Source organism: Limanda limanda, chromosome 14 (assembly GCF_963576545.1).
Source record: "Limanda limanda chromosome 14, fLimLim1.1, whole genome shotgun sequence".
In the NCBI taxonomy this organism is placed as follows: Eukaryota; Metazoa; Chordata; class Actinopteri; order Pleuronectiformes; family Pleuronectidae; genus Limanda; species Limanda limanda.
Window position 1 is genome coordinate 14,625,375 of NC_083649.1, and position 13,291 is coordinate 14,638,665.

The window sequence follows — 13,291 nt, forward strand, 5'->3', positions numbered from 1 at the left end:
AGTACTGCATGCTACTTATGTGTTGTCTTCTGCTGCTGTAACATTGCAAATCTCCCCATTGCGGGACTAATAGAGGACTTCTTATCTTATTCTATCTCTAATGAAATGGTTAAAACTTTGAGTGGATCAAAGTTTTCTTTGAAATTCGCTAATGATCTCCTTTTATTTGTCTTGAAGTTAATAATTTGCCGGACCATCTGTGTTTGTCCAGCCTCCTCTTTGTGAAATAAATGTGCATCCCATGAAAAAAAACCTCATTTTTAAACCTTTCCCCAGTTCAGGCTTCAACATGGGAATTCCTCTCCGCTGGAGCTGGTTTGCTGTTTTTTCATGTCTCCTCTGCATGGGTACGTTTATTATATCCTTAGATTTAAAAATACACACAGGTAAATATTATATATAGATAAATAGATAGATTGAAGGAATTTAAGGCATCCAGTAGCTTCAAACCTGTATTTAATATTTACTGTAACTCAAGTAGATTACTTTGGAACATAGTAGTAAACTTTCAAATAGTTTTTTTCAAAACAGTTATATGTTATTTTTAAGTCACAACTGTGTAAATTAATTATCTCCATTGCTGTTACAATCCTTTTTTTAATATAAATGACAATGCTGCTTAGGATTCCAGTATATAAAACCCTTTGGACATTTTTATCAGTAGTCAGAACTTTTGCTCTCTGAAATCTGAATGTTTCAACTGAAGAGGGATTTATTAATTGTGAGGAAGGATTTATCTTTAAAACATAAAATTAACATCTACATAATATCAGGTTCTGGAGGCAGCTTCCTAAAATAGGAGAACCATGTAAATGATTGGCCCAAGAGGAACGGCTTTGTAGAACAACTTGTTTGATGATCATTTTTGTAGAGATAAAAAAGTACACAACTTATGTTTGACCAAGTTATACTTCTTAGACATAGAGAAGACCAGTGACATTGTCTTGTAACAGAACCTGAACCTGTGACTCATTTATTTTAACATTGCACATATCGAAACTCCTTTTGGTCTTATTTAGAAAATAAGATATTGCGTAACACTAATAATAATATAAACAGTGAGAATGTACCTGTATATTTTAATACGGACAATAACGACTTTGTTTTTGTTGTTGATATACTATGGTAAATTTAATTTAAACATAATATAACAACAATAACCCCCAATGTCATAAGCTTATTTCGGAAGAAGACAAAAAACAAACAAGTATTGTGAAAGTCTAATAATCTGTTCGAGGAGGAATGATGTGAGAATTATTTTTCTTTCTTTCCTTCCTACCTTTTCAATAAAGTCTATTCTCATTGTCCTTGTAATACATTCTGTTATTTATCTATTTAAACTTAAATTAGCATTTAAATAGATGTAAAGAGTACTTGTCGGGTATTTTGTAAAATTTCCTTTCAACAAAATGAGAGCAAAATAATATAATATGAGTACCAATAATGTTTCTCTTCTTCTCAGGATGTGGGGTTTGGTGTAATTGCACAGAGGAGGGCATGCAGATGGAAGGAGGTAACTACACACTGACCAAGCAGATGAGGAGGGGCAGCATGTTGATCTACCACTGTCCTGAGAGCTTTTATCCATTTCCTGCCCTGACCCGTCTGTGCCAGCTAGACGGCAGCTGGAAACCCAGACCCCAAAGATTTAAACCTCAGAGATGCAGGAGTGAGTAATGATGATGATGATGATAATGATGATAATGCTGATGATGAAGGTGTATGTCTCTTTGCCTCAGGCCTCCTGCTCTACACGAGAACTCAGGGGGTTTTGTGTTGTTTTGCAGTTGTTGAATGTCCAGACCCCAACGTGCTGGAAGAGGGGAACGTCTGCCCTCCTCAGGAGAAGTACTTTGTGGACAATGAGACCACATATGAGTGCTACACTGGTTACACAATGCGAGGCTCAAGCAGGCGTGTGTGCCTACCAAACGGGAAATGGAGTGGCTCCACTCCCATCTGTAGCCGTGACTGTGAGTCCTGAACACCAACCTGCTTCCCTACTCACTCTCCACTTATACACACATTCACATTCATAACAGATGTGTGAGGGTCTTTTGTTGTTTGTGTTTCCGCAGCAGGAGCCAACTGTGCTGATCCTGGAGTCCCAGCTGGAGCCTCAAGGATCGGAAAGGCGTTTGGAATTGATGACACAGTGAAATACAGTTGCAATGGCAAACTGTTTCTGGTTGGGTCGAAAGAAAGAGTGTGTCAGGAGAGCGGCCAGTGGACGGGCAAAGAGCCAGCATGTTACTGTAAGACACCTACATACATGTTACTGCATACTACATAGCATGTAACCTGTAAGACACCTACATACAGTACATGTTACTGCAAGAGATCTACATACATGTTATTACATACACACATGTTACTGCATACATTCATGTTACTGCATGGTATAGAACATCATTTGCAACATTTTGTAAAAACTAAAATAAAGCCAGTGAGGGAGTCATAGACTACAAATACAAAATATTAATAATGTAGATATCCAGTCCAAGACCCGTTGGGATCTGGGTTGGGTCTGCTCACGTTGCACGCTGAGCAACCAGTAGGAATCACTATTCCAGTTACATGCACTTCCATGCCCCCCACCTATGAATGTAAATACATCAACTGCTGAGAGCTGAGCTCCGGCCCCTGCAGTGATGGGAGAGGGTTGTTTTGTATCAATCCATTTCGTCACGGTGACTGAAAACTTCTTTTAATTTTGCTTCTTCCAGACAAACATACCTATGACACTCCCCTGGAGGTTTCAGAGGCATTTGGCAGTGCGATCGAACAAAGCCTTGCCACTTTAGATCCCCTCGGTAAGTGTCAGGAGCTAACCCTAACCCTAACCCTAATGTGAATATTTTAATGATATAAAGGGGACGTATTATGCTTTTTCAGTATTTCCCTTTCCTCTAGTGTGCTATGTCTTTTGTGTTGGTAAAAGGTCTTCAAAGGTAAGAGAACTAGCAGAGAGAGGTCTCTCTCCCACTGAAAACACTGCTCCTGAAGCTCCTGAAACATCTCGTCAACAGTCTCGTTGTTAGTTCCATGCCATGGGGATGTTTACGTTGGACTCAACGCGCTGCAAATAAAGAAAACATCTTCATCAATTTTACGACACATGCACTGCAATTTTATTTGCATGTGTTTTCAAAATTTGCAGTGCGTGGAGCTCTCTTGTGCAGAGGCTGTATTCTTAACCGTGAAGGGAATCCTATAATGAGTGATAGTAAATGAGTGATTATTTATTAGTTTATCCTACTTTTTCATTCATTCAATAAAAACCCACTCATGTAGACAATGATAATACTGTAGAAGCTCTCAATATATAAGGCTTTTTTTCTCTGTTGACAAGATAAAAAATGAAAATGTAATGACATGTTTAGGGAAAAATAAACATAATTTGTTATGGCTTGTTCAGATGACACACAGGAGGAGAAGAAAATCAGGCTTTCAAAAAATGGGACTCTTAACATCTATATTGCTTTGGATATTTCTGAGAGCATCGAGGACAAACAGCTCATTGCTGCAAAAGAGGCTGTCACCAAACTTATTTCAAAGGTAAGAAACAAACAAAGTTAAACCAAACAACGTAGTTTTTATGTAAACGTTTTTGTAAAACCTGAATTTGCAGTCAGCAGCATTGTGCTGGAAGTAGGGACCTGAGTTATATTGGGACCGTGGGCTCAGTTTAAAAGATGCACATGGGGTGAAAGTACGAGCTGCTGTTGATGGATGTTGGCAATACATTTGCTGAGTTGTTAAAATATGTCACAATACAGCAGTTAGTGTGAGCCGTCTGGACATTTAATCAATCACTTGCTCTCGTGAGGAATATAATGAAAATGTTACAGCTCATATTGTGCATGACACAGGAAGCCATTAGCCTATTAGTTATGGGTCAGAATGTCATGTAGCTATAAAACGCCTGCACATTCACATCAAATCAACAATCTTTTCATTTGATTTGTCTTGTTTCTCTTAATTGGCGGAGAGAGACTTTTTGCCATGTTGCATTTTGAACTAAAAGGATAATTAAGGAAAAACTGTGTTGTTAAAACAGAAATTGATTTTATGTTGAAATAAAAAAACATTCTTTTGCTTTACTTTGGCAATGATTGTGATAAAACAAAAACTGCTGAAAGTAAAACTCAATCAAAAGGTTTGCAATAAAGGTTGTTGTGAAAAGATGCTAAATTAATGAATATTTCATGATACATTTTACAAGTGTATTGGAATATTTCATTTTTATCATTCTTTTGTATATTTTTATCTTGATTGATTTATTTCATTAAATATTTCTTACTGTCCACCTTTATGCTGTCCTATGAGTAAAGGTAGCCCCCCACCCCCACCAATCCCTCACCGAAATTTAAGCCAAAGCGTCTTGATGGCCCCCTGTTGGCTGGCTGCAGTAAAGGTCTTAAGCCCTGCCTGCTCCACGTTAGCAGATGAGACGTGGATCAAAGTAAACATTAATATATTTTTCTCAAAGATTGTTCCTGTCATTTTATGTATGTTCAAATGTAAATTTTCCCAGTCAGTTTGATTTTAATTATTTATGCTATATAAATGAGGGGAAGTGGTCAAACGCATGAATCATCGGTAATTGGCTACTGTGGCTCGCCAATGCACAGACTATGGCTCCAAATGCTCAAGATGGCAGCATTCGTATGCAGGGTATTTTGGATTAATTTCTGAATAGCTGGAGGAGGTGCCGATGCATTGTTCATCTTTATATATGAATTTGAGGCAGCCGCTTGTTATCGTAGCTTAGCACAATGGCTGTAAACAAGGGGTTACTACAACTACCTTGATTCCAACTTGACCTGTAACTATGTAAAACAAAACATTTGTATAATGTTGGACTGGTGGTTTCAGTCAAGGTAGTTCTTATCACACTGATGTACATCCAAATGTATATATTGTCTATGGATGTCATAACACTGATCCCATTAAGAGGACGGGAGGAGTCGATTTCACTATCTGTAGTTATATGAATGACCATATGTTTGGTTTAAGCTGACATACGAAGCCTGACACACTTTTAGAATCACATTTGGCACACTGAACACTCAACATGTACAAACATAATCTCATCCCATTAGACTGTCAGGACAACAGCCCATTAGAATGAAATTTCATTATGAATTACACATCATAATCTTGATTGATGCCTCTTGGCGAGAATCCCCTGGCTCGAAGTCAATGCACACTATGGGAAAATCTTTCTGCTGATAAATGAGTCAATTACTCAACAAAAAAACAACCATAAGCAGTTTGATACATATGGAGGTGTTGCATTAACAAAATATTTCACAGAATGTGCCACGAGTTCACATGTGCTCACAAAACTCAGATAATACTAAACTTCACACACCTGATATTCAACGGTTTCACTTATGTCTCCTCAGATTTCATCCTTTACTGTGACTCCAAATTATGAAGTCCTCTTTTTCTCCTCTGAGATATACAAAGTTGTCGACATAATTGACTTCTTGGACGGCAAAATGAACCACAAGGACAGCGTCAAGCAACAGCTGGAAAAGTTTAAAGTAGGCGGTGAGTAAAACAGATCAGAGATGTTGTTGGGAGTATTGTTTTATCAAACACAGCTTGAGCCTGATGTTGTGTTTTACTATGTGCTTGGATTCCCAGACAGAAACACTGCTGGAACTGATCTGAATCTCGTCTTCAAGACCTTCCTGGAGCAAATGGCAATGATAAAGATACGAGTGAAAGAGGAAGGTTTTAAGGAACATCGTCATGTCATCATCCTTTTTACTGATGGTAATTTTCTTGATCACCGTAATGGCGAAAACATTTATAGAATCACTTCCTCTTAAGCAAGTTGTCTTAATAAAAAAGCACAATATTTGATTTGTTGCTGCAAAACTTTATATAGAGCTGAATTATAGGGCTTTTATTTTATATCGACGCTGGTGATTCCGCCGTATTACTGCTCCTTGACCTTAGTGCCACATTTCACACCAATGATCATAACATTCTGGTCAATAGACTAACACAATGTGTCGGCATATCTGGAACTGCCCTTAGATGGTTCAAGTCCTATCTCTCAGATAGACAAATCTCAATTTCCATTGGAAATAACACCTGATTCTTGGCCTCACTGCCACAAGGTTCCATTCTTAGTCCCATACTAATTGCGCTCTACATGCTCCCATTAGGAGACGTCACCAGACACCCAAATATACTTGTCGTTCAAGCCAGACAATGCCAGCTGTGTGAATGTCCTAACAGAGTGCCTATCCGCCATTAAGGAATGGATGTAACTTTACTTTCTTCAGTTAAATAAAAAACAACAACATGGCAGGCTACATAGTGAGGACCCTCTCCCAATGTAAATATAAAGTATTTAAATATAGAGGGCCCATCCCTGCCAATAGATCCCTTTCACCTAAATCTTACATACTGAACCTTTAATTGTCCTCGGATACACATAGACTTGTTGATCATAATTTAAACGTATTGTCTTCTTTTATTGCAGGTGCTTATAATATGGGCGGCTCACCTTTGCCCAGTGTGGAAAGAATAAAGCAAATGATTTATATGAACCACACCAGTGAACCAGGGACTCAATCAAGAGAGGAATTCCTTGGTGAGTTTTATTTATGTGTTGCTGCTTTTAAATTTCTGTTGCTGTGCTGATGTTTGTGTTTTAACTTCTCATGCCATGCGCCCTCCTGCTACAGACATTTACATTTTTGCCATTGGAGCTGAGATCTATGATGACGACCTGCAGCCGCTCACAGCAGGCCTCGGTGGCCGGCATTACTTCAGACTGAAGGACATTGAGAATTTGCAGGAGACCTTCGATGAAATAATTGGTGAGTGATGTCAGAAGGCTAAATGAATCTCATGACACGTTTCCATTTTCAGTTCAATGATGCATTTGCGTGTTAAAATACACCCCAGCATTCATCCCCATTCTCCACTTTGACACGCAGGAGATACATGATCATGACTGGGGGGGAGGGGAGAACAAAGCTCTGTCTTGTTTCCTAAAGTGCTTAGGAGCAGGCGCAGTCATCACTCTAGATCTGTAATGTCTCTCTATGATACACAGCCTGACACCACTGCATGGACAGATGTGATCAAATCTCCCTCTGGATCACATTTAAACTTTACACGGGCATCATGTCTATATCCATCCGATAGAATGGACCATTAAATACTATACACAATTTTCACATTAAGAGGAATTGCACTCAAGATGAAAACACCCAAAACATTTTGCCAGGATAGTTTTTTTCAGACATTCATGGTCCTCACCCCTTTCATATTATTGGATGGGACATGTCCAAGGAAAGAGTCAAGTACCCGACAAATACATTTTCTCAAAGGTGTTTTCTGTCAGTTTTGGAAGTTCTGATGACACTGATCTTTGTTCAAGTACAATTTTTTTCTATTTTGGTTATTTGATGCTTAAAAAAATGATCTGCGATAACACCATAAGATCCACACATCTTTGAATCTACACCTAATATTTAAATGCTTGTTATCTATTTACTACGAATACGTAATTCCTTTCTAAATCAGGATTTGCTAGTTACTGCTAAGACCTGTAACTTTAGTCGTGCTTGCTTTCAACTAACAGGATGACGGGGACAAGTCACCTTTCAACTTGATGGGCAGATCTTTTTTCTTTAAGATGTGGTAATACGGTTCAGTTTGCATTTACACTGTACAGATTCTCTTCAAACATCTGGTGCAAGTCCTGATCATTATGTCCACTGAACAATTCATTCGCAGCTCGAACATGTGTTTGAAAATGTGTCTCACACTTACAGTTTTTGCTGCAATTGAAAACTAATGTACCTTCAGAGGTTAAATGCATTTTACTGAAAGTTGCTTTGGATGAGACCAACTGCCAAATGAATGAAATGTAATTTAATGATGAAATGGGCTCAAGACACTGAATCCCAAATGGTCCTTAATGTATCTGAAAAAAAAGGAACATTAGAATAAAAACCTTGTGACAAATGACTGCAATGTTTAATCTAATTGTTGAGTCTGATATAACCAGAATGTTTTCGTATTCAGGAACATTATCTCCATTTAATTTATTCTCTATGGATTTCTTTAATGCAGATGAAGGCGACGTTAAGGGCCTATGTGGTCTTCACAAGGATTATGAAGGGGACGGTTCCAAAGACAGCCAGAGGAAGATGTATCCATGGTGGGCGAACATCGTGGTTCAGGTGCATGTTTCAGTATTTCATTTAACTTCATTAGAGTTTGAGAAATGTTTGCAAGGATGAAAACATGAATATTTACAACCCTTCCCACAATGAGTCTTTTTAACTATTCAAATTTAGAGGGTTCTATTGGTTAGAAATATTTGATGTATTGAAAACACAGTAGGACGCATTAGAAATTGCCTCCTGCTTTAACAACTGAACTGTATTTACTTATCATTTAAATCTCAAGAATGAAGGAACAAGGAAGTGCCTTGGCTCTCTGGTGACCCCCAAGTTCATTCTGACCGCTGCTCACTGCTTCAAATTCGGCGATTTACCAGAGCACTTGACAGTTGAGATTGATGATGGAAATGGCAAAGGTAATAAATGTTTATTTGATGTCTGAATGCATAAGCCTGCCTCTCATCTGCAGGTTATCATCATTGTAGCAATTATATGAATTAGAATTAGAATTAATGATTTTGATTTCAAATGAGTTTGACTAGGTTTTCTGCTCTCTGCATGATGACAGTAACACCATTACTAACATGTGACCTCATCTCTTTTGCAGTAAAAAGAGTAAAAACCTTCATATTACACCCAAAGTACAATCTTAAGGCTAAGGTGAAGGAAGGCGTGGAGGAGTTCTATGACTACGATGTCGCTCTCATCCAACTGGAGGAATACGTTCAAATCTCCTCTTCCGTCAGGTAACAACTCATGCTGTTGTTTGTGCTTAAACTTGATTCTTAGTCCTGCCTAGAGATATATTGATAAAATAGTACTTCTTACCATCTCACACATAAACAAAAATCATGTGAGTAATAGACTATACTGCACTTGTTCTTTATTGCTAAATGTCCCATATTACGAGTTACTTCATGTCATATTGTTTTTGCTGTCTCCATCAGACGTATTTGCATTCCTGGCACCCAGGAGACCAGTGACGCTCTGCAACTGGTGGGGGAATCCACCCTCAAGCAACAAGGTGTGTGCTACTTCCACCCACACAATGTCACACTGTCACAGAGGTCATTTGTAATTAAAAGCTTACAAAGATGGCCATCCTCACTTTTTGTGACCTTTATCGGCCCATTCCTGAGCTACAAGTCATTCACCTGTCAATTCTCTCACCACTTATATGCAGTTTTATTTATAACATTGATGGACGATTTACTCAAAAGCAGTGGGTCCTTGATATTAGACACATAAGCAGTACTCTTATTTTTCGCAGTCAGTCAGTCTTTGGCGAATTTTTATAAGGTTTTGCTGACTAGCTGATTAGGCTCATGGTCCATCAGTTTGAGAACACAGTATCTGAATAAATGTTAATGTTTCCAGTTCACTAGTTTATAGTGATGGGGAATTTGTCTCTTTTGGCTCTGCTCCTTTCTGAACTTTGGCATTCTAACAATTTCTTTTTTCATGTGTGGACGAGGTTTAATGGCACTAAATTCAACTTTAACTTCAACTTTATTAATATAGCACTTTAATTTCCAGCTTTCCAAAGTGCTTTACAACACAAAAATAACAGTCAAATTAATTTTAAGTATTAACAATAATAATAATAATAATAATAATAATAATAATAATACTAACAAAAATCTGGGAACATTGAAAGGTTATGAAAAAAATCTGTTTTCAGATGACTTTTGAAAACTTCTATTGAGGGGGGGAATCAGATAATGGGAGGGGAGCCGGCGATGGAGAGGGCCCTGTCCCCATTTCACTTAAATTATCTATTGCTCGAACTCATGTCATTTATCTGCTGTGTGTACACAGGGTGAAGCAAAATGAATGGAGCAGCTCACGACTCGTTTCTCTTTAATGTTATCTTTCTGATTTTGGTTTTGTTCTGTGTTGTTTTATTCCCATGTATTTTGTAAGTAACTAAGTAACCTTGTTTAGATAAGTACTATGGGTATAAAGTTACTACAATATAAGTATTATTATTATTATTAATATAAGTAGTAGAAGTAATATTAATATTATTGTTTTTATTTTAATTATTCATATTATTCATATTTTAGCTTCATTGAGGCTGAAGCTTGACAGGCCGCAGGAGTCAGGGTAACAAAACTATAATGAGATGTTGAAGCTGTTGAAGCGGTTTTGTGAATTGGTCTTCAAATCAAAATGCTCATGTTTCTAATTTTTCTTGTACCTCACAATGTCTCACATGTAAATATCCTCAGTCCAAAGACCCTTCAGTGAGTGTAATGTCATGTAACATAATTTACCCCTGTCAATTCAGTGGCCTTGCATCTGTTGAGCCTCTGTCTTTTTGTGTGTCTCTGCAGAGCAGCGTGTGCTGAAAGATCAGCTGGAAAAACTCAGTTTCCTGACGAACTTGGGACGCGCCCTCGAGGAAAAAGATGTCCACGCTAAACTTGGCGATAGTGTGAGTTTAAAATCCTTGAGCTGTGATGTGCGTCTAGTTTGTTCAACTCAAATCCTAAAGCTGTGGTCCATCTCCCATGCAGAGGGATGACTGTATCAGACATGCACTACATGCAAAAGGCATAACCGCGGAGAATCCAAAGGTCGCTGTGACTGACAACTTCCTGTGCACCGGTGGTCAGACTCCTTTTAGAGATCACATTGCATGCTCAGGTATGTGTTAAGGTTATTGCTCTACTTGACAAGGAGCAGGTAGTTATCACATAGACATCCTTGAAATGAGCTGAGATAATTTCACCAACACACATACGGGGAAAATGACAGAAGAAGCAGTTTATACACTAAAGAATGGCCAGAATCTGAAGTCTATTATTCTTATTGTGACCATATGTGTGTGTGTTTTTGGGGACAGGTGACTCTGGAGGAGCTGTATTCAAACACTACGTGCATCGTACTATACAGGTGAACAGCTGTTGTTATCCACGTATTAAATGTTATGCTGAGATAACAGTTTGACCGTGTGAGTTCTTGCTGAAGATGTAAAGTAACCAACGACCTCTTCCACAGGTTGGCGTGGTGAGCTGGGGAACCGATAATCTTTGCACGTCGGGGGCCCTCCGTGAGTCGACTGCCAACTCCAGAGATTTCCACGTTAATCTTTTCAGAGTCGTCCCTTTTCTTAAATCTGTCCTGGCAAATGACACGCAGGACGATTTTGCTCCACTTCAGTTTTTGGAAAACTAAATTCATCTATTTGCTGCAGTTTGGTTCACCATTTCATTTATATGATTTATTTTTTCAATAACATTGGTTTATGTTATTTAGCTGGATGATTGAGGATGATTGAATTCATGCAACACTCATTCAATATGTATTTTCAGACTGTGGGCTAGAATGGAAAGAGGCAAATTACAAATGTTCTTATCAAATACATACATGTTCACAAATTGACATCATGTTTCAAAACATCGTGGCATCACTACTTCTCAAAAGGACCAATTATTGTCAGTTATGTTTATCAGACCTGTATCTTGTCTGCACATTCATTTATTCACCATTTTAAGTGGTTAACCAGTTTGAAAACCACTCAATAAATCAGTATTAACCTGGGTCTTGATTTTTCTTTTTAATGTCACTGACTGACTTTATGATGTGTTGCTTATGATAATTTTCTATTGTGATAATTTCCTTTTGCTTTGTCAGGTACATTGTACCTACAGTATGATCCTGAATCATTGTATTTACTCTTTTATTTAGTCTAGTGATAAACTGAGTTTATCCATGTCGTTATCTCTTAGTACAACCAAATCACACACAAGTCACAATTTGATAAAACAAACAAAAGAAGACTATAAACTCAAATGGCCCTCAGCAAAGTACACAGCATACCTCCACGAAAGCCCAACAGCCAAAACCAAAATTCACACAGATTAGATCAATAGATGAGATTAGTCCCCTAAAATTAGAGATTTTAATATCAAGATCCATGAATTATTCTCTGGGAAAATGTTGAAAAACATCCCAAATTCCTGGGTCTGGCTTGTCCATATCTGAATCTGCATGATTGAGGTTTTATATCATATTTACACTTCTGCCTTGTTCTCCTTAATAGGGTTTCCAATCTGATATTGAATGAACAGACAATAATCAGGGTGAAAACAGTGGCACTACATAATACATCCGCCAAGCAAAGCAGTGACCTTAAATTCAATCTGGCTGCACCAAATTGCACTCACTTGTGGATATTACTCCTCTAAATGAGCCCTATCTCACAACTTTAAAGAAAGGGAAAGGTCCCTCAAAACCTGGCATGAGAGAGATAAAATAACACCACCCTCAATATTTTGTAAGTTGCACATTCATCATTGTCTCTATGCAGGAGGACACTCAGAGAATGATTTGAAGTAGGATTTGTTATTATCATAATTTACATGACGTACAACCACAGCTTGTTATACAGTTTTTATCTGTCAAGCCTTTTCCACACATGCATCAAAAAGGGAAAAAAGAATTACTACAGCACTTAAAAAGGTTTCATTAAAACTCTTTTATGGACGCTGCTCTGCTGAGGGAGCCGTCCAGCTCCCCCTCAGGTCAGTGACTCAGGGCCCATTTCCAGCTCTCTGCGCCGCCCTACGCAATGCGGACACTCGGCATGGCAGTGGGCCGAGTCAGATCATTCAAATTAGATTTAGTGGAAAGTTAAGTTCTTGTTTTGGTGGGTGATTAGTTTTTTTTTTCTTCCCCTCTCTGGCCTTCAGATGGGGATGAACTGAGTTTGACGTTCATGGCCCTGTTTTTACAGCCCACAAATAACTGTCCACTGAATGATTCATTTTGCTCCGAGCCAGTTTATGGCTTCAAATCGTGTTATCTGACTGTGTAACTGGGCCTGGTTTGACCATTACGCATTTGCCTCAGTGAAAATTTACATTTAGAAATTCTCTTGGCATATTGGCTAAATGTCAGAACAGTGGGGAATTTTCAACATTAATTTTCTGACATGGTGAACCCCATGTATGAGGGTGGGTCCTGGTTGTGCATGTGTGTGTGTGTTGTGGTGGTGCGTCGGGTCAGTGATGTAGCAGCCTCCCATGGGAGCATTCATCTGGTTTCCCTTTAACTAATTGGGAGAGAGGGAAGAGGGGGGAACGGGATGAGGAAGGGAGGCAGAGACAGAAGAAGACAGACTG

At 38.5% G+C, this 13,291-nt stretch overlaps 1 protein-coding gene across 1 annotated transcript; it reads left to right on the forward strand.

The window, feature by feature from the left end:
* The first annotated feature begins 252 nt into the window (after positions 1–252).
* LOC133019301 (complement factor B-like) lies at positions 253–11,708 on the forward strand. Its single transcript, XM_061085726.1, has 18 exons — positions 253–347; positions 1,463–1,669; positions 1,788–1,973; positions 2,079–2,255; positions 2,727–2,813; positions 3,419–3,558; positions 5,412–5,559; positions 5,656–5,787; positions 6,506–6,616; positions 6,711–6,845; positions 8,110–8,219; positions 8,449–8,578; positions 8,770–8,908; positions 9,110–9,186; positions 10,499–10,599; positions 10,682–10,811; positions 11,011–11,060; positions 11,166–11,708. The coding sequence occupies exons 1-18, from the start codon at positions 290–292 to the stop codon at positions 11,340–11,342; spliced, it is 2,295 nt and encodes a 764-aa protein (XP_060941709.1). The 5' UTR covers positions 253–289; the 3' UTR covers positions 11,343–11,708.
* Positions 11,709–13,291: the final 1,583 nt, after the last annotated feature.

What these genes read in the sequence shown, in the direction of transcription:
- LOC133019301 (XM_061085726.1), top strand. Translation starts at nt 290, where the DNA reads ATGGGAATTCCTCTCCGCTGGAGCTGGTTTGCTGTTTTTTCATGTCTC. An exon ending in CATCATCCTTTTTACTGATG is followed by an intron (nt 5,788 to 6,505) that starts GTAATTTTCTTG and finishes CTTTTATTGCAG; the next exon opens with GTGCTTATAATATGGGCGGC. An exon ending in ACGTGCATCGTACTATACAG is followed by an intron (nt 11,061 to 11,165) that starts GTGAACAGCTGT and finishes CCTCTTCCACAG; the next exon opens with GTTGGCGTGGTGAGCTGGGG.